General features: G+C 50.8%; 1 protein-coding gene across 1 annotated transcript in view; it reads left to right on the top strand.

The window, feature by feature from the left end:
* EEPD1 (endonuclease/exonuclease/phosphatase family domain containing 1) overlaps window positions 1–16,434 on the top strand; it is a 114,602-nt gene extending 98,168 nt beyond the window's left edge. The window contains exons 4-8 of the mRNA XM_058528208.1: window positions 2,791–2,901; window positions 6,740–6,874; window positions 9,553–9,691; window positions 13,919–14,113; window positions 15,737–16,434. Coding sequence (XP_058384191.1) covers window positions 2,791–2,901; window positions 6,740–6,874; window positions 9,553–9,691; window positions 13,919–14,113; window positions 15,737–15,936 — 780 coding nt within the window. The 3' untranslated portion in view covers window positions 15,937–16,434. The remainder of the gene's footprint in view (window positions 1–2,790; window positions 2,902–6,739; window positions 6,875–9,552; window positions 9,692–13,918; window positions 14,114–15,736) is intronic.
* Window positions 16,435–23,688: the final 7,254 nt, after the last annotated feature.

Here is a 23,688-nt window from a genome sequence, read left to right on the forward strand (position 1 = left end):
AATGTGTAAGCCGGCCTGGGGTTGGGGTGTGAAGGGGAGATTCACCCATCTTCAGGCATCTGAAGGCCTTGTGAGGGTTAGGAGAGATGCCGTTTCTGGCTGCCTGCGGCTCCTCCCAGCACAGCCAGGGGCCCCAGAGGCTGGGGCTCTCTAATCTGGCTGGTTGGCTAATCACCTGGGGGCTTTTTAAAAATAAATCTTCTCGGGGTGTATCCTAGGAGATTCGGGTGAGCAGCAGGTCCGGGACCCCCTGCGTGGGGAGCAGGGAAGCACCAGATGGGCATTGGAGAGCTGCTCTCCTTTTTAACGATTCTTGGATTCAGCTCTAATGATCACTCAGCAAGCAAATGATTCGCCAGCAGGAAATTGGACCCTCTGTGAAATACATTTCCTCGCTGGATCCCTAAAGTTATGTTGATAAATTCTGACTGCATTTTCCGAATGCTTCATTTCCCATCTGAGGATGGCTTCCGGCCAGGACCATCTGGCCAAGGGGATTCATCCAGGGTGAAGCCCCCCATCAGGAACAGCAGTGTCCACGGGCACTCAGCACTGGGCAGTGTTGGAAGGGGAGCCGATAAAAGTTCCTAATGACCAAATCCCAGAGAGAACACTTCCCAGGCGAACGCGAAGTCACGTTACAATTGAGGCAATTATTTAGATAATTAGCTCCAAGGAGAAATTCCCCCTTTTGTTGGTCATCTCTGGATTTGAGGACTGTGGTCTTCCCTAGAGTTTCCTGGTTGACCAACAGATGCTTGGAGAGTGTCGCTGGGGCTGTGCCCTGTGCCAGGTGGGCTTTGTAAAGGTGACTTGGGTACAGTGCCTGCCGTTATGGCTTCCGGCTGTTGGGAAAGGCAGACACTTGACCGTGTGACTGAAGGCAGCGTGACTCCAGTATGGTGCATGTCTACAGTAGACCTCCAGGCCCGCACCTTCCCTGCCCAGTCTCATTTCCCCACAGCACCTGTCTCTGTGGAAATGATTGGTTGAGTCCTTGCTTATGCCTCACCTTCCTTTTTATGGTGTAAATAATGTGAGGGCAAAAACCAGACCGTTAGACCCTGGCATCTCTCACACACTGGATGTGAGCCACCCAGGGAGGGCATGGGCACAGCTCTCTGCGGCTGAGGCGTTCCCAGAGGGGGCTGCCAGCTGATGGTGGTCTGCCCACAGCACTGCCTGAATCTGGGGCAGATGCTTAGGGCGACTTCAGAATCACCTAGAGGGCTTGTTAAGAAACAGATATCTGGGCCTCACCTAGAGTTTCTGATCCAGTAGGTCTAGGATGGGGCCAGAGAAGTTCTAACAAGTTCCCAGGTGATGCTGATGTTCCGGGGCCCCAGACCACACTTTGAGAACCACCGGGCGGGTGGTGCATCAGCGTGGCCATCATAACTTAGCCACTGGACAGATGGAGGGTGGTCGAATGGCAGAGAGGCAGGGAGACTTCTTAGAAGCAGTGCCAGTGACCCAGGTGAGAGAAGGGGGACCTGAAACAGGCCATAGTGGGACTGGAGAACAGAAAAAGGGAACTCCAGACACATGTGACAGTAGAATCAATGGTCTGGGTGAGAGATGGGATGTGGGAGGAGAAGGAAAAGTCAGAGCAGCCGGAAGTAGGACATGCTGGAAACTGAGATGTTCACGGGGGTGGGGGAGGGGAATGGCATGTTCCTTTGGGATCTGCTGGGTTTGTGGTTCTACAGAGACCTTCAGATGGAAATGTTAAAAAGGTGGTCGAAATTACAGTTCAAAACTCAGGAGAGAAATCTGGGCTGCAGGTACAGATTTGGGGGCCTTGGGGATAGAGGTATAAACTGATGCTGTCAGGCTAAGGTTAGCTAAGGGCAGCTCATTAAAGAGAGAGCACTGATGCGCCCAGAAGGAAGCTAAAGACTCGCTTGTAGGGGCAGGCAGAGGAGGAGATGATTGGAGTGCTCCCAGGTGCATGAAGCAAAGGGACAGGAGGGTGTCACCAGGAGGGGGCAGTACCAGATGTGGGAGGCTCTCAAAAACCAAGCCCAAACCTAACAAATTCTGGGAACCCCTCACAAGAACCAACCCCAGGAGGTGGGGTTGGGTTTGAGGCATGACTTAGAGGAACTGGTCCACATACTTTGAAGCCCGTAGTTTTTTGACTCCTCATTTTACTTTTCCTGTGCAATTTATTTTGCCTTGGTGATAAAGTCACTTTACAGTTCCCACGCCATGTTGGTGGGATGTGCGTAAGCAAAAAGAAGCTCACCCTGCAAACGCGGGGGCGGAGAAGCCGTCCATGACAGTGGGCTTTCTTCTCAGAAGAAAACCAGTGTGAACAATGTCGTTGAAGATGATGCTGGGCCTTGGTTTTTGCACCTCCGAGCTAAGCCCCAGGGAGAAAAGATACCATGTGTTCATCTTTTTTCTTCTGAGTTTGATCCTGGTGTAGACCCTCCTGGGCGGGACCTTAAAACCCTTGAAACCACTGGTTTTAGAAGGATAAAAAAAGATTCTGACAACTCGTTTTGAAGTATTTGCTAGAATGCTACAAAGAGAGTTGACTTCCATGAACTGAGTCCCCGGGTGATAACTGTGCGTTTCGTAGATAGTTTGCTGTTTAATTCCTGGTCCTTGTTTATTCGTCTGAGTCTTCACAAACCCTGGTTTTTGCGAACGCAGGGATGAAGTCCGACAAGTCTCTGAATAGGGCTGATGAGTCAGGATCGTGTGTTTTCTGGCTTCTCAGGCTGCCACCAGCGGAACTGCTCTAGGCGGGCACACACACTGACCTGTGCTCTGTCTTTGCAGTTCTGCACGGAGCTGAACCAGCCCATCCTGCCCAACATCCGCAAGTGGAGGGGGCCCCAGGGATGCTGGAAGGCCGTTGTTGCCGAGACGCCCTCGACCCAGCTCCAGAAGGTACCCTCATCTGCACAACTTGGATTTTCTTTCCATTTTATTGAAACAGCCTTTTTCCCTCATCGCAGACATTTAAAATTTTCCTTTGCCAACATCCTTGATGCAATTTTGTATTTCTGCCCATTTTTTAGCTCTTTGCCATTCATTTCACAATGCCCTGGTTCTTGTTTCATGTTTAGATCAGGAATGGATGGCCGCCCAGACGGAAAAGGGAGTTTGGGGTGTTGGGAGGAAAGGAGAAATCCTGTCTGGAGCCAAGGCAGCAAAGGGGGTATTTCTGTCCTCTGTCCTCATACCCCCTTCTCCACAGTTCTGTCCTCTGCCATGTTTGTGGAGAGCCCCTTGTTCATTGACTGAAAACTTCAGATTTGCTTAATTCATACCTGAAGTGTTTGCTTCCGTGGTAGAAATTGTGCACATGGAAATGTTCTGTGGAGATTTTCAGCAGATTTTAATTTTGAATTTTCTTTCATGAGTATAGCCCATATGGCTGTGGGTACATCTCTGTATGTGTACATTTTTGCTCTTACATATCATATTCATGACCAGTTTTTACTCACTTGGAATGTTCAATATCTGTGGAGTTTTAGGGTTTTTTTTTTTTTTTTGTGAGGAAGATCAGCCTTGAGCTAACATCCATGCTAATCCTCCTCTTTTTTTGCTGAGGAAGACTGGCTCTGAGCTAACATCTATCGCCAGTCCTCCTCCTTTTTTTCCCCAAAGCCCCAGTAGATAGTTGTATGTTATAGTTGCACATCCTTCTAGTTGCTGTATGTGGGACGCGGCCTCAGCATGGCCAGAGAAGCAGTGCGTCTGTGCGCACCTGGGATCCGAACCTGGGCCGCCAGTAGCAGAGCGTGTGCACTTAACCGCTAAGCCAAGGGCCAGCCCTAGGTTTTAAAATAGACTTCTGATAGTTAATCAGGAGTTGGAAACTGTATCATCACATAATTTTCCCACAAATGCATATGTTATATTTTTTATCTCTTGTATACCTAATATGCTTATAAACACACATGAGTAGCACTTAATATGAGTGATATTGAGATTTGGGGATTTTAAATTATAACTGTATACTGGATTAAAAGTGTCTAGTCATTTATTGACAATAAGCTCTCTTTTTAGCTACTGCTTAAAAATGTGATATAAATCTTGTTTCTCTGGGTTTTATGTTTTGGAGTGTAAATGGTCACTATAGGTGACAGCTGGTGTACATTCACAGTAGCTGGAAATGGAGCTGAATTGAAATGTGTTGACCACTCCAGCCATGGCTCTCCCTTCTCATTCTACACAGAAGTAATAATAATACCACTTTGCTTTTTTTTTTAATAGCACTTTACACGTATGTAGGTTCACGAGGCTCTTATAGTCCATTTAACAGTCTTGAGTCATCCATTCAACAAATCATTAGAAAGATTACTACATGCCCAGGCGCTGTTACATGCCACATACACATGAATGAGAAAAACAGATCCAGATACCCAGCTCTGCCTGTTTTTATTCTTTGCAAGCGCAGAGGGACCCCATCCTGAGCCTGGCGGAGCCCCTGCTTCAGGGAGCTCCCAGCCTCTTGGAGGAACAAGACAGGTTACCCAATTCCAGATCAGGGTGTCAAGGCCATTGGAGAACAGTGTTCGATTGCAGGGAGGCATGAGTTCGAGCCACTTAAATCTCTCAGCCTCAATTCCTTCGTCTGTAAAATGGGAGCAATAGCCTCTTCCTTAGCTCACAGGGTGGCTGTAGAATTTAAAAAGAGAACATGCACTGGAATGCTTCATTTACAGACCACAGGCCGGGGCCTGGCAGGGTGCACCTGAGATGGCAGGCCGGCCAGGCCAGGTTGTGCTGGGAGTGCGTGCCTATCTCAGGCTGCGGCTGGGACCAGGTCCACCCAGTTGTTAGCATGGAGGGTTGTGGCCCAGTGTGGACCAATCTCCTGGTCTCTCAAAAGATGCAGATATCTGGATTTTAATGTGAAAATGTCCAGAATTTTAAATATGGGCAGATAATCCAAAAACTTTTAAACACTGCCTGGGTCTAACAAACTATACCTACAAGTCACCAGTGTTCAGTCTCTACCCCAGAGGAACGGAAGAAAGTGGTCGCAGCAGCTCCGTTTCTCCAAGGCCTTGATGTCCAGGCGCCTTCTGTTTAGTTCTCGAGTCCTCGCCCCACAGCTGGAGGGCAGTCTGCTGATGAGGAAATTGAGATCTAGTACGATGGAGCGATTTGCCCAGAAGTCATCAGCTGATGTGAGGTGGGCTCAGGCCCAAACCCAGTTAGCTCTCTCTGGCTCTAATGCCTGATTCCCTTCCGCTGCCCCGCGCGGAGGTGCAGCTGTTCTTCAGGAGTAGGGGCCCACCCAAGTCAGGGGGATTGTGAAATCAGGAGGGTGGTAAGGAACAGCACCCACAGAAGCGTGGAGGCCAGAAAGGCCCAGTCCTGCTGGGAACATAGGTGATCAGGTGTGAAAGGCAGCGTTGAGCGGGAAGGTGCCTACCCAGAGTGGTCCTCAGGCAGTGGGGAGCCAGTTAAGGTTTCTACACAGGTGACCTGAGCCGTACTTAGGAAGGTTACTCTGGCACTGCTGCTTGGGAAACAGTAGGGCAGGGGATTAACCCTCCGAAGCTGAGAGGGCAAGTTGCTCACTGTATTTTCCTCCCTTTACACCTGAGGAAGCAGGTTTAGAGAAAGAGCGGCTTGCCTGAGGTCCCACGGCTGACTCCAGTGGGACTGAGAGCCAGATCTTCCAATTCTTAAACTAGGCCTCTCTCCAGTGAGTGGGCAAGTCCATCCTTGTAAAATATAAAAGTGCACAGCAGGCAGAACACTGTTCCCCTGTTCACTCCTTTTCTCCTCCTCAACATATGCCTGTTGAGTCGAGGTGCTAAGCCCAGCAAGGCGTGTGGCTGGGACCCGAGCTGAAGTTGGGGACTCTGCAGAGGCTGCTCAAGTTGTGTAAAGTCACTTCCTCTTTCGCAACGAGCATGCTGGCCCCTCAGATGACACCGCAGATCCCGCCTAGGCAACAGAGCCTCCAGAGGCTGGGATGGTGGGAGGGGAAGCCTTTCCTCCCTCCAGAAGGCCCCAGCAGACAGATTCATAGTGGCCCCTCTGACTGCCAGAGGTGGAAAGGTTTAGCACCAGGCCCCAGGGCCCTGCCGACACCACCCTGTCTGTCTGCCCCACCTGCCTGCCCTCACAGGGCTCTGCACTGGGGCTTCAGAACCTTGTGTGGGGCCCCATCCCCCTGAGGAGGGCCCTTGACCAGTTCCAAACCGCTGGGACTGTTAGCTCCCACCTCCCTTCATCCAGCAAATATTTATTGAGCGTTTACAAGGTGCTAGGCACCAGTTGTTGTAAGCAAAACTCACCCCTTGGAGTCTTAGATTTGATTCTCATCATTGCCATTTACCAGCTGTGGGATTTTAGGGACGTTACTTAACCTCTCTGAGCAGCTGAGTCCTCGTCAGGCAGATGGGGGTATGAGTGGCTATCTCGTGGGGTGAGATGATTAAAAAGATAACTCTATGCCTAATCTGGGCTTCCTCCAACCCCACCCCCAAAGAGAAGAGCCCAGGCACCCCTGGCTGCACATAAAGCTCTGGAATTGGCAGTGTGGAAAATGTGGGGGGACGATAAGGAAGAACGTGCTGTGGCTTTTGGGGTGAAGTTTTGTTTCACAGCAGCCCATGTGCATGTAATCTCAGGACAGAGCCCAGAGCCTGCTGCTTCTCCCTGTCTCCTCCTGGCCTCTCACGCCTCTTCCCCCAGCTCGGGCTGAGCCCGGCCCCAAGACAGACCCCTCTGCACACTCACGCCCCCTCTTCTCCCGCAGGGGGCTGGGTTCTCGGGATTCCTGTGGGACGCAGCGGCCGGAGTGGAGCTGAGAGACGCCGCCTCGCAGGAGAGCTCGCCGGGCAACGGGCACAGGAGGCCCCCGGGTCCCAGTCCATACCTCGCCAAGTTCAAGGTACTCGCTCCACTCACCGTGAAGGTCCACTTCTAAAAAGGAGGAAGAAGCCCCCTTCTAAACTGTGAGGCAGGGAGCCTCATCTTTTTGCCTCGGTTATATCCCTCTCGGGGTCGGGTCAGCATGTACTCTGGGGTCCCCTGGGCTGGTGAACTTGCCCAGGGCAGGAGTGAGAGGGATCTGGGGGGACTTGAGCTCCAGTAACTCCGACATCTGGGCAGGAAGGAGATCAGGTGGCCCGCTTCCAAACCTGACACACGTCAGAATCACCTAGGGAGATTTTATTCAAATCAGGATTCAGGACCCTGCCCCAGACATAGAGAATTTCTGGGATAGGGACGGGACTGTCTGTTGTTCAGAAGCACCTTCAGTGCTGCTTCAGCCCTCCTGGCGCTGGGTAACGAGGTCAGGCATTTGGGAATCGCTGTATTAGAGAGCAGCAGAACTGCTCTAAGGAGCCCCTTCTCCTTACCAGAGAGAAGGGGGACCATCAACGCGTCATTTGGGTTTGGAGAGGGTCTGGGAGAAGCTTCTGGGCTGTGGGGCCAGGGCAGCCCCATAACGACATCTCCAGATGAACCCTCACGCACTTGGAGTCTCTGTCTCACCAGAGTCAGGGGCAGCAAGCAGACGGATCTGAGCTGTCTCTCTGCTTCCCCTGGATGCCCTTGGGAAGTGTTAATTAACAGCAAACAGAAGCTGGTCGGCAGGAAGGAGAAGCCAGCAGCCAAAACAGATCACCAATCAGCAGTCAATTGACCTTATCCCCGTGGCACTTCACCTGTGAAATCACGGGGTCCAGCAAGAGTGGCCTCTTGCCTAGCAGAGCCTAGCAAGCACCTGCTGGACGTTTGGGACCGCCCCCCTCCCCTTTCTGTGGGCCCCAGAGCAGTTCTGGAGCCTGAGAGTTGCCTCAAACCCCAGCACGTTTTCTCTCTGGCGGCCTGGCTAGCTGGGTGCTGGGCCAGCCCGTGTGTGGGGGGCTGTGTTGGCTCTGGCCGGGCTCTAGCCCAAGCACATGTCCCTCACACACTGCAGCTGCAGAGTTGCTGGGGTTGTGTGCACACACACAGCTGGGGCTGTCTGTGGATTGTACTTATGGTACCGATGTGTAAATCACCCAGGTGTCGTCTTTGAAACCTCCTACCACCACTCTGGGTCCCTTTTTGATGTGAAGTGGCTGTGGGCTTTGGCCAAGCAGGGCAACAGCCAGAACCAGCCAGTGTCTCTCAAAGGCAGGCTGTTGTGAATGGCCAATGGGAAAGTGCTACCGTGTCGCAAATTATTGGCCCAAGTCCTCTAAATAAAGCAATCCCCTGGACAGGCACTCAGCCTGCTACACTTCATGTCGCACCCGAGGCCGGGCAAGTACAGTACAGAGACGCGGCTTCTCCCCCCAGGCAGGGCTCCCCTGCCCAGGGCCTGAAGGCGGGTCCTCTGCGGTCAGAGTCGCACCTGCAGAGAGAGCTCACCGTGCTAGGCGGTGGTGATAGCAAACTGAGGGCACGTCTGTAGGACAAAACTAGCACCCTCCACTTCCTGGGGGCTCCCCTGCACCCACTCCCTCCTGGCAGTGTTTGGTGTTTGTTGCCATGGCGAACGGAAGGGGAGGATTGCCAAACCCGGAGCAGCTGAGCAATGCCGCAGTGCTCTGGAGACCAGCTCTGCCTTCACGATTCTGCACCTGCACGCCAAGCACCCACCCTGGGGACGCAGGACTGGGGCACATCCTGTGCTGCCGGGTTCCGCCAGCTTTCTTTCTTTTTAATTACTTTTTGTGAGGAAGATCAGCCCTGTGCTAACATCTGCCAATCCTCTTTTTTTTTGCTGAGGAACACTGGCCCTGGGCTAACATCCGTGCCCATCTTCCTCCACTTTATATGGGACGCCACAGCATGACTTGCCAAGCGGTGCGTTGGTGCACGCCCGGGATCCGAACCGGGGAACCCCGGGCTGCCGCAGCGGAGCACACACTTAACTGCTTGCGCCGTGGGGCTGGCCCCCCCCTCTTTTTTTGTAATACATAATTTTTTTTTTTTTTTTGAGGGAGACCAGCCCTTTGCTAACATCTGTTGCCGATCTTCCTCTTTTTCTTTTTTCTACCCAAAGCCCTGGTAGATAGTTGTGTATCATAGTTGTCGAGTTGTCAGCTTTCGTTTTTGACATGTTTGAAATGAGATGAAAGTGAGCATCGAGGTGTAGCGGGCTCCAGAGGGAAAAGAACACAGAAGGGCAGGTGGGACGTGTGTGGGTGGGGAAGGAGGCAGGTCCTAGCAGTGGGTCCTGGCAGGGGGTTGGCAGGCTGGCCCTATAGGTAAGGGCCCAGGTGTTTGTTAACATCCAGAGCTAGAGCCACCTCCTTCTTTATAGGAGGAGGAAGGAAGGAAAAAAAACCAACCTGACATTTCTAGCTGTGCCCAATTTTCCAGGCCCTAAGGAAGAGTAGGAGTGTAATGTAGGGGGTGAGCTGATAGAACAAGATAGATCTCTGTCCTGCAGGGCCCTTGGGAAAATCTTACGGTGAACCGCCTTGCGTTATCTCCTGGGGTGTGAGCTGGCCTTGTTTGTGTTTACCGTTGTCACCGTTGTACATGAAGCTACTCTTGAGTTGGAGGTGGTGGATACAGGAAATCTGAGCATCTAAACCTATCCCTGTTGCTTTGTTTCCTGTTGCCCAGGTGGGAAGTAATGACTTGACCCTGGTGAACCTTCACCTGGCAACCCTGACCCTCCCAGGGGGCGAGAATCCAAGCAGGAATCACAGTGACAGCCACCGCGTGGCTAGCTTCGCGCAGACCTTGCAGGAAACCCTGAAAGGTAGGAAAGTGCTTTTCCCTGTGGCTGGGCCAACAGCTACTACTTCTGCGGGGCAGGCAGGGGGTTGCTTCTTCCGTGCGTCTCTCCCATCCCTTAGGCTGGCCCTCAGCAGCAGCCGTGCCTATTGAGGGCACAGGAGACGATCACACCCCTGGCACCTTGTGAAGCCTGGCCACCCTGTGCATGGTATCATCTTTGTCTCTGTGGGCCTCACATTTGGGTTCCACAGGCTTTGTGGCTCTTCAGCCTCTCTTTGATGGAAAGGATTGGGGTGATGACACCCTCCCCCATGACAGCTCCTCCTGGGGAGCTGTCCTGGCTGTGCCACTGTGGTGGGGCCACCTGCAGATTTGCACGTGCTCTTGTGAAGGATAGACAGTTGGTGACGAGGGGAGTGCGAACGTCCTGATTAGCAGTCAAGAGTTTTTCTCCCTGGCGGGATGCAGATCCTGCTGAAGGAGCCCGAAGCTCTCAGAAAGGCTGGATTCTAATCTCAGCCCCTTCAGTCGCTGGAGGACCTCAGACAAGTCACCACACCACTTCAAGCCCATCTGATGGGGGAACTGACAGCGCTAACCTCTCAGCGTGCCCAGGGGGCTCGGTTACTGTCTGTGGAAGTACCCAGCACACAGTAGGAGCTCATCAGACATGAGTTGACTCAAAAAATACCAGAGGAATTAAGAGAACATTGAAAAGAGTAGAACTTCAGAAGAAAGGTGGGCTCTCTGTTTTCCAGGCTCTGCCTCCAACAATACAGAAGGTTTTTTGTGTGTAGTTTACCAGAAGGAAACATTGACACGGCGTTTGTAAGGACTGGGATGTTTTCAATTTGGCTTGGCTTGTCAGAGTGCTGACCTTCTCTAGGTGAGGGTTTACAGCTGGAGCCTGGAATTCTTTTCCGTATTCTTGAGTCTTGACTGATATTCTCTAGCTTTCTAAGCTTTTTGTTAAATATCCCCTCACAATGGGTGATTCATGAAGATTCTGCTACAAAAAATATTTCAGTCAAACTACAAGCTTACATTTAAAAAAGATTTTTTTATTGTAATAAAATATACATAAGGTAAAATTTACCAACTTAACCATTTTTAAGTGTACAACTCAATGGCATTAAGTATATTCACATTGTTTTACAGTCACCACCAGCGTCCATCTCTGGAACTTTTTCATCTTCCCGAACTGAAACTCTGTGCCCATTAAATGATAACTCCCTAGTCTCCCCTCCCTCAGCCCCTGGTGACCACCATTCCATTTTCTGTCTCTATGAATTTGACTGCTCTAGGTATCCCATTTAAGTGGAATCCTACAATATTGTCCTTTTGTGGCTGGCTTATTTCACTTACATTATGTCTTCATGGCTCATCCATGTTGTAGTGTGTGTCAGAATTTCCTTCCTTTTTAAGGCCGAATACTGTTCCACTGTATCTGTGTACCACATTTGGTTTATCCATTCATCGATCAGTGGACACTTGGTTGTTTCCCTCTTTTGGCTATTGTGAATAGTGCTGCTATGAACATTGATATGCAACTTACATCTTAAACCAGGATGTGCTGTGACCAGCCTTCTACTTAGCTTATGAGTCTTTGGGCTAAAAAAAGTCAGAAAGGTGTGTGAGCTGAGATACTCAATCCACGGAGTAACTCTGTGGGAAATTGTTCACCTACGGTTAGTCTCTAACCAAGTAAAAAGGATGAACTGATAGCTTTTAAAACCTGTGGACATTTCTATTATTCTAGATCCCTAGCAGAAAGGAAAGACGCCAGTTCATAACTTCTCTGATGACCTTAGGCCCTCGCTGTTTTCTCTGATAGCCACGGAGTGGTCAGGTTTTTGTCAGAAAACCTGGGCAGGTTATTGTTCCGAGTTGCCAAGGGACTATTGACCCCCAGCCTGGCTCGGCCTTGATGTGTTCAGGGACGGACTCGTGTTCCCTGAGTCCCCCCCGCTTGTAATTAATATCCAGTTGTTAGCTGGTGACACAGCAGACCAAGGATTCAGGAGGTGCTCCAGCCTGCCCAGTGTGCGACAGGGCAAATAGTAGCAGAGGTGGTTCAGCTAAAACAGAGACTCAGCCTTTATTCCACAGACTCCTATCAGAGCAAACAGAACCGATGTGATTAGCAAACTCTGGGCCTTTCTGCCTCGGTCTGGAATGTGTGTCCACATTGTTGACGTCAGTGGGTGGTGCGGTCCTCTGATGGAATGTTCTTCTTTTGGACCCCACCAGGGCTTGCTCTGTGAGCTCAGCAGGGGTGAAACAGGGCACGGAGTAATGCTGGACATCCGGGTAGGACCATCCCTCAGTGGGCACTGGCGCCTGCTGTTGTCTCTGGCATTTTATAAATCCAGGCACCCCGAGGGATGCAGCCCTGAGCATTGTCCCCTCACTCCTGGGAACTGAGGGAACGACTGAGGAGCCCACCCCAGGTGGGTGCTTTCTAGGAGAATTCAGGCCTCTGCACACCTGCGGATTCTCAGAGGCAAGAACTGCCTCGACATCATCACCAACACCGATTTAACCGACAGAAGATGAGTTGTTTGAGTCCTGGATGTGCCTGTTCAGAGAGCTGTTAGGCAGAGCCGGATTTATTGACCCTTGACACCAGCATCTCTCCTGGTTTCAGAATTGTCTTTTTTGGCCCAAACTTTTCCAGGTCTGTGTCAAATGAAAACCTGCCTCTTTATATGGGAACCTTCTGCCTCAGTCTTTCATAACCTTCAGTTTTCCTTGATATTCAGTAAAGGTAGCATCTTTCTCTTCTTTGAAAACTAAACGGCACCTTAATTCTGAGGTACTTGTGCCACATTCATCCATTTAGTCCACACGTATTTATCGAGTGTCCGCCACGCAGCAGACACTGTTCCAGGTACTGTTCCAGGCCCTTGGGGTTTCATGATGAACAGCCGTCCACATCCTCGTGGTTCTTCCATTCTGGCTCTCTGTTAAGAGCCTGGATTTGAGGGCTGGCTCGGTGACTTTGGGTGAGCCGTTCAGCCTCTTGGAGCCTCAGCTTCTTGCCTGCAGAGAGGGCCTGGCACTCAGGGAGGGCTCAGTGGACGGTCATGAACACTGGCCAGGTATGAGTTGTTATTAATGTTATTCTCAAGTTGGCTTTCGTGTTGGAAGTGGCTTCTCAAGGCAGGTTTCTCACCCTGCTTTGGGTACCAGGTTGTTTGAATCTAGCCTGAGGGGTACAGTCACATCTCTGTTGGTGACACAGTGGAGCTGCAGGAAAGGCTTCCATCTCGTCCCCTTTTGTCCCTTATGTCCCCTGGAGGACGGTGGCATCTGCAATGCGCCAGTGCCCTCTGCTGGTGGCTTGTGTCATTTCACTTGAGCTTTCCCTCTAGCCATTACCACAGAAGCATACTCGTGTCAAGGAAAAAGATTGGCTGAGTGTCTCAGATACGTGTGGCCCTTGTCTGTGAACCGCTTTCCTTAAAGCCTCCCTTGCAAGGGGTGATGGAAATGCTGCTGCCATGATAACGTGGTTCCCTGAGATGAACCTGGAGACAGGAGGCGATGGTCAGGCAGGGTTGATGGGAATTCCGCAGAGTCTCGCCCGGGTCCGCTGTCCTTTCAGAATGTCTGCTCGCTTTGGGAGATACTTCATAACTATCCCACTTACTCTAGTGTAACCCAAACTAGGGGAGAAATGTTGAAAATAAAGAGAAAAGCTTCCCAGTGTGGCCCTGTATTAGTTTGCTAGGGCTGCCATAACAAAATACCACAGACTGGGGGGCTTCAACAACAGAAATTTATTTCCTCATGGTTCTGGAGGCTGCGAGTTCAAGATCAAGGGTCAGCAGGATTGGTTTCTCCTGAGGCTTCTCTCCTTGGCTTGTAGACGGCTGCCTTCTCCCTGTGTCTTCGCATGGTCTTCTCTCTGTGCTCAATAAATGTTTGTTGAGCTTTTGTGAAATATCTGGGCAAGATCCTTAGGCCTTTTTCTGCTGAGAGATTTGTGACCCATGAGCTGGAACACAGGTGATCTCTGCATCACACACCCCCCTATTTCCAACTGCATCACTAACCTACTCTTAAAGTTTTGGGGGATTATTTTGCACAAGGAATTTGGAGAAATTGGGAGAATGAGAACCAGGCCACAGTCTTCACCCTGGGAGTCAGACCAGAGCATCACAGCCCTGCTTCAGCAGGCTATGCTCAGTGTTGGGCTTACTTCCCGCCACCTCTGAATTCCTGATTTTCTTCCTTCCACTTCCAGGAGAAAAAGACGTGATTGTTTTAGGGGATTTCGGCCAGGGGCCAGATAGCAGTGACTATGATATCTTGAGGAAAGAAAAATTCCACCACCTGATCCCAGCGCACACCTTCACCAACATCAGCACCAAGAACCCTCAAGGTTCAAAGTCTCTGGACAACATTTGGATCAGTAAGAGCTTAAAGAAGGTTTTCACAGGTAAAGCAGAAGTCACTCGTTCTTTCTGTTTGGAAATGGGGTGGGAGAAACCTGTCTGAACTGACGGTTCCAGACTGGTTTGAGCAGGAGTCAGGAGTTACCTTACCTCTGTGGGCGTTTATAGGGTTATTGTTTAGGTGACCCTGTAATTATCATTCAAGCAGAGTGACTTTTAAAAGGGAAAGTGGGTATGAAAATAATTAAAAGGCATTCGCTGATCCACAACAGGGCAAACTGAGCATGTCCCAGCAAACCTGGTTATAGGCTAGCAGAGCCCCACTTCAGAGATGAGCTGATAACTTCCCCTAATTTTAAGGACACTTAGTCATTCAGCAAACATTCCACAAGCCCTGTCATGTGCAGGCATCGTGTTTGGGCCTGAGGTTAACCGACACGCCATCAGTGCCCTGAGGAGCAGCAGTGGGGGGTGAGCACATGTGTCACATAGTGTCATGGTAGGCTGGGAGAAGTGCTTTGACAGACTCCACAAGAACCAGGATGCTGTGAGTAATCTCAGCACTGAAAAACAGGTCTCCCCTCCACCACCCAAACCGATAACCTGCTGAACAGACTTCAGGTTGGGAAACAATTAGTCAGAAATATGGAAGCGACAGTAGAGTCCTTTGATGAAAGACAAGAATGATGGTTCTCAATCCTGCCTGGAACCTAAGTACCAAGGGATGCATATTATACTTCAGGAGGACATGTAAAAATTTACAAAGTACCAGTGCTGAGGGCCCTCGTGAGATGCTAACATGCGGCAGGGCTCACATCCTCAGACGGCTTCTCCTCTCTGGGCTCCAGTTTCCTGTTGGACTGTGTCATGAGAGGATCTGAAGGACAAAAAAAGTGGGTCTTAGGGAGTGACAAGCATCAGAGGAGGCGAGATGCAGTTTGCAGAAGCGCACTGCCGGCGGGCGCAGCCTGCCCGGGCTGCCGGGAGGGCGCCCGTGGAAGGAGATGAGAGAGCACCTCATCTGTCCCCTTGCTGTTAAGTTGTCGAATCTAGGCTGCAGGGAGGAGTTGCCGCCATCACGGAACTGTCGTCGGGGCAGAACCCAGGCCTCGTGCCCTTACGCTGCCCCGCGACATTGCTCCTCACTGAGGCCACAGCAGTGCTGACTGCTCTGTGCTTGCTTTTGTCACTGTTGATTTCATGGTTTTTCAGATGTACCTCCCGCATCATCTGTTTCTGAATCTTTATTTTTAAAATACCTTTACTTTCTCATAAACCTCTGTGACTTTCTTCTTTTTACCCTTTTTTATAGAACTTATTTTCCCCCCCTTACTGTCTTTGCTTTGTGAAATAGGACCTTCACTTGGACCTCTTTGGTCAGATTAGAAGAGGTACATAGTGGGGAGGAAGTCAGCCATAGGCTGACGGGTATGTGAATGGGCAGGAGGCCTGGACTCAGGGTACATTCAATGCCTGAATGGTAGACCCTCGCTTGTCCAGAAGATCAGATTGGCCAAGACATTTTGTTTGCACAGGAAGCCAGATAGCTGAGGAGAGTTGTCAGGGAACCCCAGCTTGGAGACATGCAGGTCGGCCCCCACCTGCCAGCCTGTGACCCCATGCATCCCCTGTCCTCATCTCTGGGTCTCTTTTCCCTCCCCCTTCAGGTCACTGGGCTGTTGTGAGAGAAGGCCTCACGAACCCTTGGATTCCAGATAACTGGTCCTGGGGCGGTGTGGCTTCTGAGCACTGCCCCGTGCTCGCCGAGTTTTACACTGAAAAGGACTGGAACAAGAAGGAAGGCCCTCGGAACGGCGACGGGGTCACCTTGGAGCGAACTGAAGCCAACATTAAGCATGAGCGATGATGACACCAAATCGGTTTTTCCAGCCTCTGACCCCGGAGGGCAGGGAACTAGCCCTTCCAGGTGAGGATGCAGAGCCGGACCTGCCTTGCAGTCTTCGTCCTGACAACATCAGCACCGGGCCTTGACCTGCCTGCCTTCTTTGTGAACAGTTTTGAACCTCTGTTGGGGGAGGGAGGTGCCAGATGATCAGATGGGAAGCCCAGTCGAGAACTGAATGGTCTCGTCTGTGGATGCCGCCCCTCAGCAGACGAGGGCCGGCCGCTGCGGCCTGGGCTGCAGCACGGAGAGAACAGGAGTGGAGGCTGAAGGAGGAGAGGGAGACGTCTCAGCTGCCCAGGCTGTGGAGCAAGGCCAGAAGCTCTCGTCTCTGCCCCCCGGTCTGTGATGTTCTGACTGCAGATTACATAAAGCTTTTAACTGTGATTGAGCACTCTTCTCAAATATTTTGAGTGGTGATTTTTAGTTTTGTTTTGAAAAAATAAACAGAGATGAACCTGCCTGGCTGCAGTGAGAGCCCGGGGGTGGGTTCCCCAGCTGCGGATGTTCTGTGCCCACTTCTGATGCCTCTGTGGGGCTGTGGTCTATGGAGTCCTGAAGGCAATGCACCCACCCTGGAGTGCCTGCTCCTTTACATCCCCCACCGTATAGAAACACCTCGCACACCCCTATTGACGCCCCTGAGGTCTCTATAAAATCTTTATATGATCTCCTCTCTCCCAGCCCGTCCTCCATCCTCTGACCCCTTTGCTAGACTCTCTGTCGTTGGAGCACTATTTGTGTCTCTGGACACTTAGCATAGGTTCCCTTGTGCTGGACAAGAATTCTATCAGGATGATATCATTTCCTCCCTCCTTCCCCACCCAGTTTTCAATGAGATTCCCAGTTCAGAGCCTTCCTCTGTTGATTCTGAGGAATATCTGTTGATTCTGGATCCACTGGAAGCTAAGTGTGGGAGCATTGAGGGAGGGTCCTCCTCTGTGGGAGGATGTGGACAGGGGGACAAGCACGTGTTAACTGCCACTAGGCACCCTTCCCATAGCCGAGTTGAGTTCTCCCGTAGGTCCCCTGTGACCATTATAATGCCCATTTCACAGCTGAAGAGACTGAGGCCCAGAGAGCTTAACCTCCTAAGGCTCACACAACCAGTAAGTAAATAGACGGGATCCAAACTCAGTCCAAAGCCCATGCCCCATATCAGTCTAGTTTGCCAACACTCGTGCTATGAGAGTATCAGCATTGATAGTGAACCAGTGAGTCATGAGCCTCGATTGCCTGGGTTCTTCCAGTTCACCATGGAAGTTGAGGGGTTATTTCTCCTTCCACACTGAACCCCCGATTTGGACCAGTACCCAGAAACCGGTGTCACTATGCAGTGTGAACCCAGTGACTTGGGCCCAGTGCGGGATGGGCAGTGAAAGGGGCCCATTTTCCACCAAAAGCCAGCTGGCTCCGAAGAGCATCACTGGTCGTGGGCACAGGAAGGAAGCCCTTTCCTGGGGGCTCTGAGAGGACCGGGCCATCAACCATGCCCCCTCCAAGGGGGCGCCTCTCCCCTGGCTCAGACTGCCTCTGGAAGCAGGGCACCTGTGACGCTGAGTCTTGACCGAAAACACCTGAATTAGAATGAAGAGTCCTGGTGGGTAGAAAGGGTGCTTCCCTGCTGAGCAGACCTTTTTTGGTGCCTCATCTAAGCTTAAAACCTCCACCTGCATCCACCAGCCAGATGCCCCAAATCATTTTAGCCAATTGGTTTTTGCACTAAAACTATGGAAAGAAAAGTCTTCTTAAGTGAGATGAGGGGAAAAGAAATCCAGTTAAATGCCCTTTGCGAAGGTCATGTGGTTTGAGCCAGAGGCTGGGGGCTGAGTTGCAGCAGCCACACGTCACGTGCAGGGTGGTCTCGGCGTTTCTGCTTCTGACGTCCAGCAGCGGCTCGGGAAGCCTGGTTGCAGGGCCAGCTGTTCTCGAGCCGCAGCCCACTTGGCTTTTGCTGTTTTGGGTTTCTTTAGTTTTGTTTTTGTTGTGCTTTGTTTTTTGTCATTGCCTTTAATTAATAGACTTTATTTTTAAGAGCAGTTCTAGGTTAGAAAACTTGAGCAGAAAGCACAGAGAGCCCCCATACCCCACCCCTGCCCCCATACGGTTTCCCCTATTGTTAACACCATGCATTAGTGTGGTACGTGTGTTACCATTGATGATTTTTATGGTTTCCAGGCCAGGCTCTTTCTGGGGGGCACCCCGGGCAGGGTGGGGGGCCTTTGGGGGCACTTCGTGCGAAATGCAGACCAGGGGTGAGCCTGCCAGTGTGTGTGGCATTCCTGGCACGACGGGCTCTGTTTTCTGACTGTTGTGCATTTTATAAGGGTGTCCAAGCCTTTGTACAAATGTGCAGATAACACCTTGGTACAGCTTTTATTTATGAATAAAAGATGCACCAATTGTTAAAAAAAAAAACAATATTGGTACATTATTATTAACTGAAGTCCATGGTTTACATTAGGGTTCGCTTTTATACATTCCGTGGGATTTGACAAATGTATAGTGACACATATCCACATGACAGTAACATACAGAGTAGTTTCTCTGATCTAAAAGTCCTCTGTGCTCCAACTATTTATCCTCCCCCACCCCCTGGCAACCATGGTCCTCCTACTCGCTCCATAGTTGTGCCTTTTGCAGAATATCACGTAGTCAGAATACTACAGTCTGTAGCCTTTTCAGATTGGCTTCTTCACTCAGCAAGCTGCATTTAAGGTTCCTCTGTGTCTCTGCGTGGCCTCATAGCTCATTTCTTGTTATTGCTGAGTGATACTCCATTGTGTGGAGTTTATCTGCCCCTCTTTGGGTTGTTTCTAAACCCTACCCTTCTCCAGAGTTTCCTCCCGCCCCACCCCAGCTCTGTCTACAATGTGGCATTTCTGCCAGAATCTTCCCTTCCCTCCTTCCTCGTTCTTTTCTTCCTTCTCCTGCCTTCCAGGATTGTCTGAGAAGGGCCCCACTGTGAAGCCACTTGGTTGGACAAGCCAAGGGGAGTGCCCTGACGCTGAACTGGGTTTCTGGCAGGGTGGGGGAGTGAAGGAATTAAATGCTAGGGAAGCTCTGAAAGGCCCCAGGCCCGGAGTTGAAGGCCTGGCATTCCCCCTGGGTCTCCCCATCACAGTAGCCCCTCCTCCTACCCCAATGGAACCTTCCTCTCCTGCCCATTGTCCCCCAAGAGATCCTGTGATCCGAGAGCTCCCATCCTCTCTCCGCGGGAGCCAGTCCACAGGGCCCTCATCCCTCTCTCAGTTCTGCTGCACCAGCCCGGCCCTTTACCATCAACAGCCTTAGCAGGGGTGACTCGGGGGGCAGCCAGAAGCCGTCCTGTGCCTCAAATAATTGGGCCCAAGCTATGACTCCCTCACTCCTGCTCCGGAGATGTCAAGGGAAGCAAAACAGGCATGGACCTCCAGAGAGGGCTGCGTTCTTCCGAAGCCAGAGGGATGTCGTTCTCTTGTCTCTTTGGATCTGATGGTTGGAGTTCTCCTCCCCTGCAGATACCATCCCACTGGAGTGAAGGAGAACCCAGATGCCTGGGTGTTAGAATTTGTGTCACACTCAGCCTGGCTTAAGTCCCCGCCCTCTGTGGAATGGGAGGTACACGCAGCTCACCTGAGGCGGCCACAGGGTTTGTTTGCGGAGGAAAAGAATTAATGGCTTCAGCACCACTCACTAATCTTAAACTGGCTCCCGTTTTCAAATAATCTTTGCCCACTCTTATTGGCTCCTCACTCTCCTGAGCACCTTACACGTTTAACTGCTTTATTCCTCAGAAGAGTCCAATAAAATTGGTACTATTATTATTGGTGTGTTCCTTTTACAGATGAGGAAACTGAGGCAGGGGGAAGGTGAGAGACGAGGGCCCTCAGCTAGGGATGGCCGAGCTGATTGGAAGGCAGGCTTTCTGGCACCGATGCTGCCCTTTCCCCACCATGCTCTGTGCCCGAGTTTGCCCAATGCTTCTGCTCAGCCTTAGCTGGACATAGACTCGCACACCACAGGCACAGAGAGGTGCTGGAGGGTTTCAAAGAATAACATCCATAAAGCTCTTAGCACCATGTCTAAACACAGGGCCGGGGGAGCCCTTCGCCTGACACATCATGAGAGCTCAGTCAGTAGCACCATTTCTTAAGATTATTTTTATTTATTATTGCTTACATTTTGTCCCCAGAGTCTCTCTGTTCCACCCAATTGGAACATGGGCTTTGTGGTTTCCCAGCAGTTTGTAATCCTGTACGGTCCACTGGTCAGGTTGGGTCCTCAGACATAAGGATTCCTGCCCAGTGGAACCTGTTGTATGGACACTGGTCACCTGGCCCTGCGTTTCACTGAAAAAGACCCCAAGGCTCTCAGGGTCAAAGCTGCCGCTCACGGCTGTCCCTGGCGGAGAAACTGGCAGGAAACGCAATATATCAGCTCCCAGGGATGGCACACAATGCACCTTGGATTTGCTCCGAGCCCAGCTGACAGGTGACCACTGGGTAAATGACAGTCGGTGAGGCACTGCCAACATTCCCCAGTGCGTCATTCACTTTAGGTCGTCCAGTCTTTCCAAGGAGCATCTGGAGAGCACGATGCATGAGCCAACACGTTGTGAGAATGGCTGGGCCGTACCCTGCAGTCAGCGCTCCTAGAGAGAACAGCCAGGAAAGGATCCGGAATGACACAAGCTCCTGCCTTGGCGTGGCCCACCACTGTATCTCCGAGTGCAGAAGGCCCTGAGTGCGGCAGGGTTTGCTGGGAGATGCTTCCTTGTTGCAGGGATTGAGGATTGGGGGTGAATGGACAGGGGTTTGGCCAAACAGAGTTGTGAGCACATAGACAAGACACCTGCCCGGTGTCCACACCAGGTCTGTTAGCATAACACTTCATTCATGAAAGTTCAGCAACCTGAGCCCTACTTGACCTCAGGAGCAACTGCTGACGAGCCCTACTCCAGCCGGGTCACTGCCTCTTGAGAGGTTTTCTTGGGCTTGATTTCTACTTATTCCCCCTCAGGAAAGAAATACTTGGATGTTTTTAGTTCAAAATGCTGAAAATACAGACTGACTCAGCTCAGTCTGGCCTGAAGGGGTAATTTCTGAGGTGGTTCGGGCAGAGCCATCGCCTGTGCTGAGATGCCTCCTCCATGTATAATCTGTCTACCGACCAGGCGGCCGGCTGTGGGGCACCGTCACGAAGAGCCTTCGGGACTCGGGCTGAGATGGACGCTTCCTTCTAGGAGCTTCTTGAACAGCGCCTTCTCCATCCTGCCTGTGCTGCTGAGAGGCAGCCCACTGGTTAGAACCAAGCAGAAAGGGAAGCGGTGGAGAGAGAGAGAGAAAGATCTAAAGTCGAAGCGTCCGTCCAGCTCTCCATCCAACAAATATTTACTGAAGGCCCAATATGTTCCAGACACTTCACAAGGTGGTCCCTTTTGTTGTAAAGCTTACAGTTTAGTAAGGGAGACAGTTAAATTCATAGCTATTAACACTGTTAAAAAATAATTATTAAAAGCCATCTCAGCAAGTTGTATGGCAAGTTAGAGAAAAAATTAGCCCGCATTTAAGATAAATAACCCATTAAAACAAAAATTTTTCATTAGGACAAAAAAAAAAATGGTGCTTATTCCTGAAATGAAAACCCTAGGATACTTGAACAAATAAAAAGACTTCTGTGGCTGGAGCACACCTTGTGAGGTTGAGGGTCGTGCAGGACTTGTAGAGAACCATCCAGCCAGTGGTGGGCTGGAGCTGACTAGTACTTGCTCATGAGAGCTCATTGTTAAATTTTCAGGAATTTGGCAGCCAGTTGTTAAATCACTGGTAACTTTAAATTGCCCTTGGTGGGAGTATTTACGCCATGGAAATTGGCAAAGGCTACAAATCAAGACACCCTCCCTCTCTCCTCCAAGAACAGATTGTTAAACTTTACTAGCATATCACCAAGCCCAGGGCTTGGTTTTTCAGTGTGAAACATGGTGTGGACATGCAGTTCCTAACCCAGAGAGAATGCTCATTCACACCTGGAAAGACGTCCCAAGGATGGAGATGCTTCAGTCTGGAAAGACATGGCCGGATAGATTATACAAGAGAAGTGTCAAAACAAAACTAAACCGCCAAACCATACTGAGTGAGAAGCTGAGACTTTCTCATCAGACTGTGTAATACTCAAAGCATGGATGCTGTTGTTTTAAAATTAAAACAAGTATCTTCATCTGCAGTTAGTCCAGAGTCTTTACTATCCTTCCAGTGCTTTCCTTCATTGCTGACACTAAGACTTTTCTTATGCTTTTACTCCCGCCTAAAACCTTCTATCCACTGGAAGCTACCCATCCCTGAAGCTCTAACCAAGCCCCACCCCAACCTCCATCCCCCACGGGCTCCAACCCCTCCAGCCCATACCAGAGTCCCAGCTGCCTCTAGACTCCTGTGGTCCTGTCGACAGGATTTCTTTGGTACTTATTTGCTCACTGTCTTGACTTGTTACTTAACATCTGGTGGAGGTAAGCCAGTGGTTTTCAATGGGGAGAGAGCAGCATTTGGCAATGTCTGGAACCTTTTCTGGTTGTCACATTGTGGGTGGCAGTGCAACTGGTGTCTAGTGGGCAGAGGCCAGGGATGTTGCTAAGTATCCTACGATGCACAGGACAACCCAGCTTCTACCTTATCTCCTGCAGAGCTAAGCAGAGAGCAGGACACGTCATAGACCTTTGACTACTTTATAGGCAAGTATGGCTTTACATACCTTGAGGTTAATTTCCAGAACACATTTTCTTATACCACTATTACTACTCATGCCCACCTCCCTCATTCTCCTCCAAACCCTGATTGAAAATATAAACAAGTACGAGTTACATACATTGATGGGTAACAGTCGAAAATGGGTTATTGATGGAAGTCGGTGAGGTCTGAGGTGGGCCCTCATCTCTTGAGTATCAGGCTTCCTTGCCTTTCCAGAATGAGCCCTTTGAGCCTCTGCAAGCTGAACCCTGTTCCCTGTCTGGCAGCTCCCAGTCCCTTATCAACTTAGCTGTTCAGTCATACAGAATGGAAAGACATTTCTTGCTGTATATAAGCCAGACCTAGTTGTTCAAATAATGTCTGGGTGCCATCCATCCAAATAAAAAAAAATGGTTCTTTGTCATCTCTAGTGGGTCACACATTGTACTAAGCAGGGGTGATGTAAGTATTTGAAAACCACAGGGCAGTGGGACTAACCAGGCAGAACAGACACCAGACTAAGCTAGGGCCAGGGTCCTAGGCGACATCTGTGGGGCCAGGCCTTAACCCTTAGATGTCTGGATGTCCTGAGGAAGGGGCCCAGGTGTTTGGGCCAGCAGTAAGGGACAGCCAGGGGGCTCAGAGCAGCCGTTACCAACCAGCACTGAAGGATTTCAACAGTTTGACAACAAGCCCAGCTGTGCCAGCATTGCACCAGCCAGCCGGGCTCTGGAAATAATAGGTCAGGCAAAGCCCACCCTCAGGGAGCTCCGAGATAGCCAGGGAGATAGACACACCGACACAGGCACATCCAAACACACAGCTGTACTCAGAAAGACAGGCAGAACAATGGGAATGACCCAAAATGAGGTGACAGGCACCACAGGACAGGCCAATGGAAGGAAGATGGGGGCCAAGGCTGAGAATAAAACCTAAAGACAGAGGTGTGGTCATGTGTGGTTCTACAGCCTCAGGGAGGGGTCTGCGCAGAGCCCCAGGACGAGGGGGTCTT

Source organism: Diceros bicornis, chromosome 3 (assembly GCF_020826845.1).
Source record: "Diceros bicornis minor isolate mBicDic1 chromosome 3, mDicBic1.mat.cur, whole genome shotgun sequence".
NCBI lineage: Eukaryota > Metazoa > Chordata > Mammalia > Perissodactyla > Rhinocerotidae > Diceros > Diceros bicornis.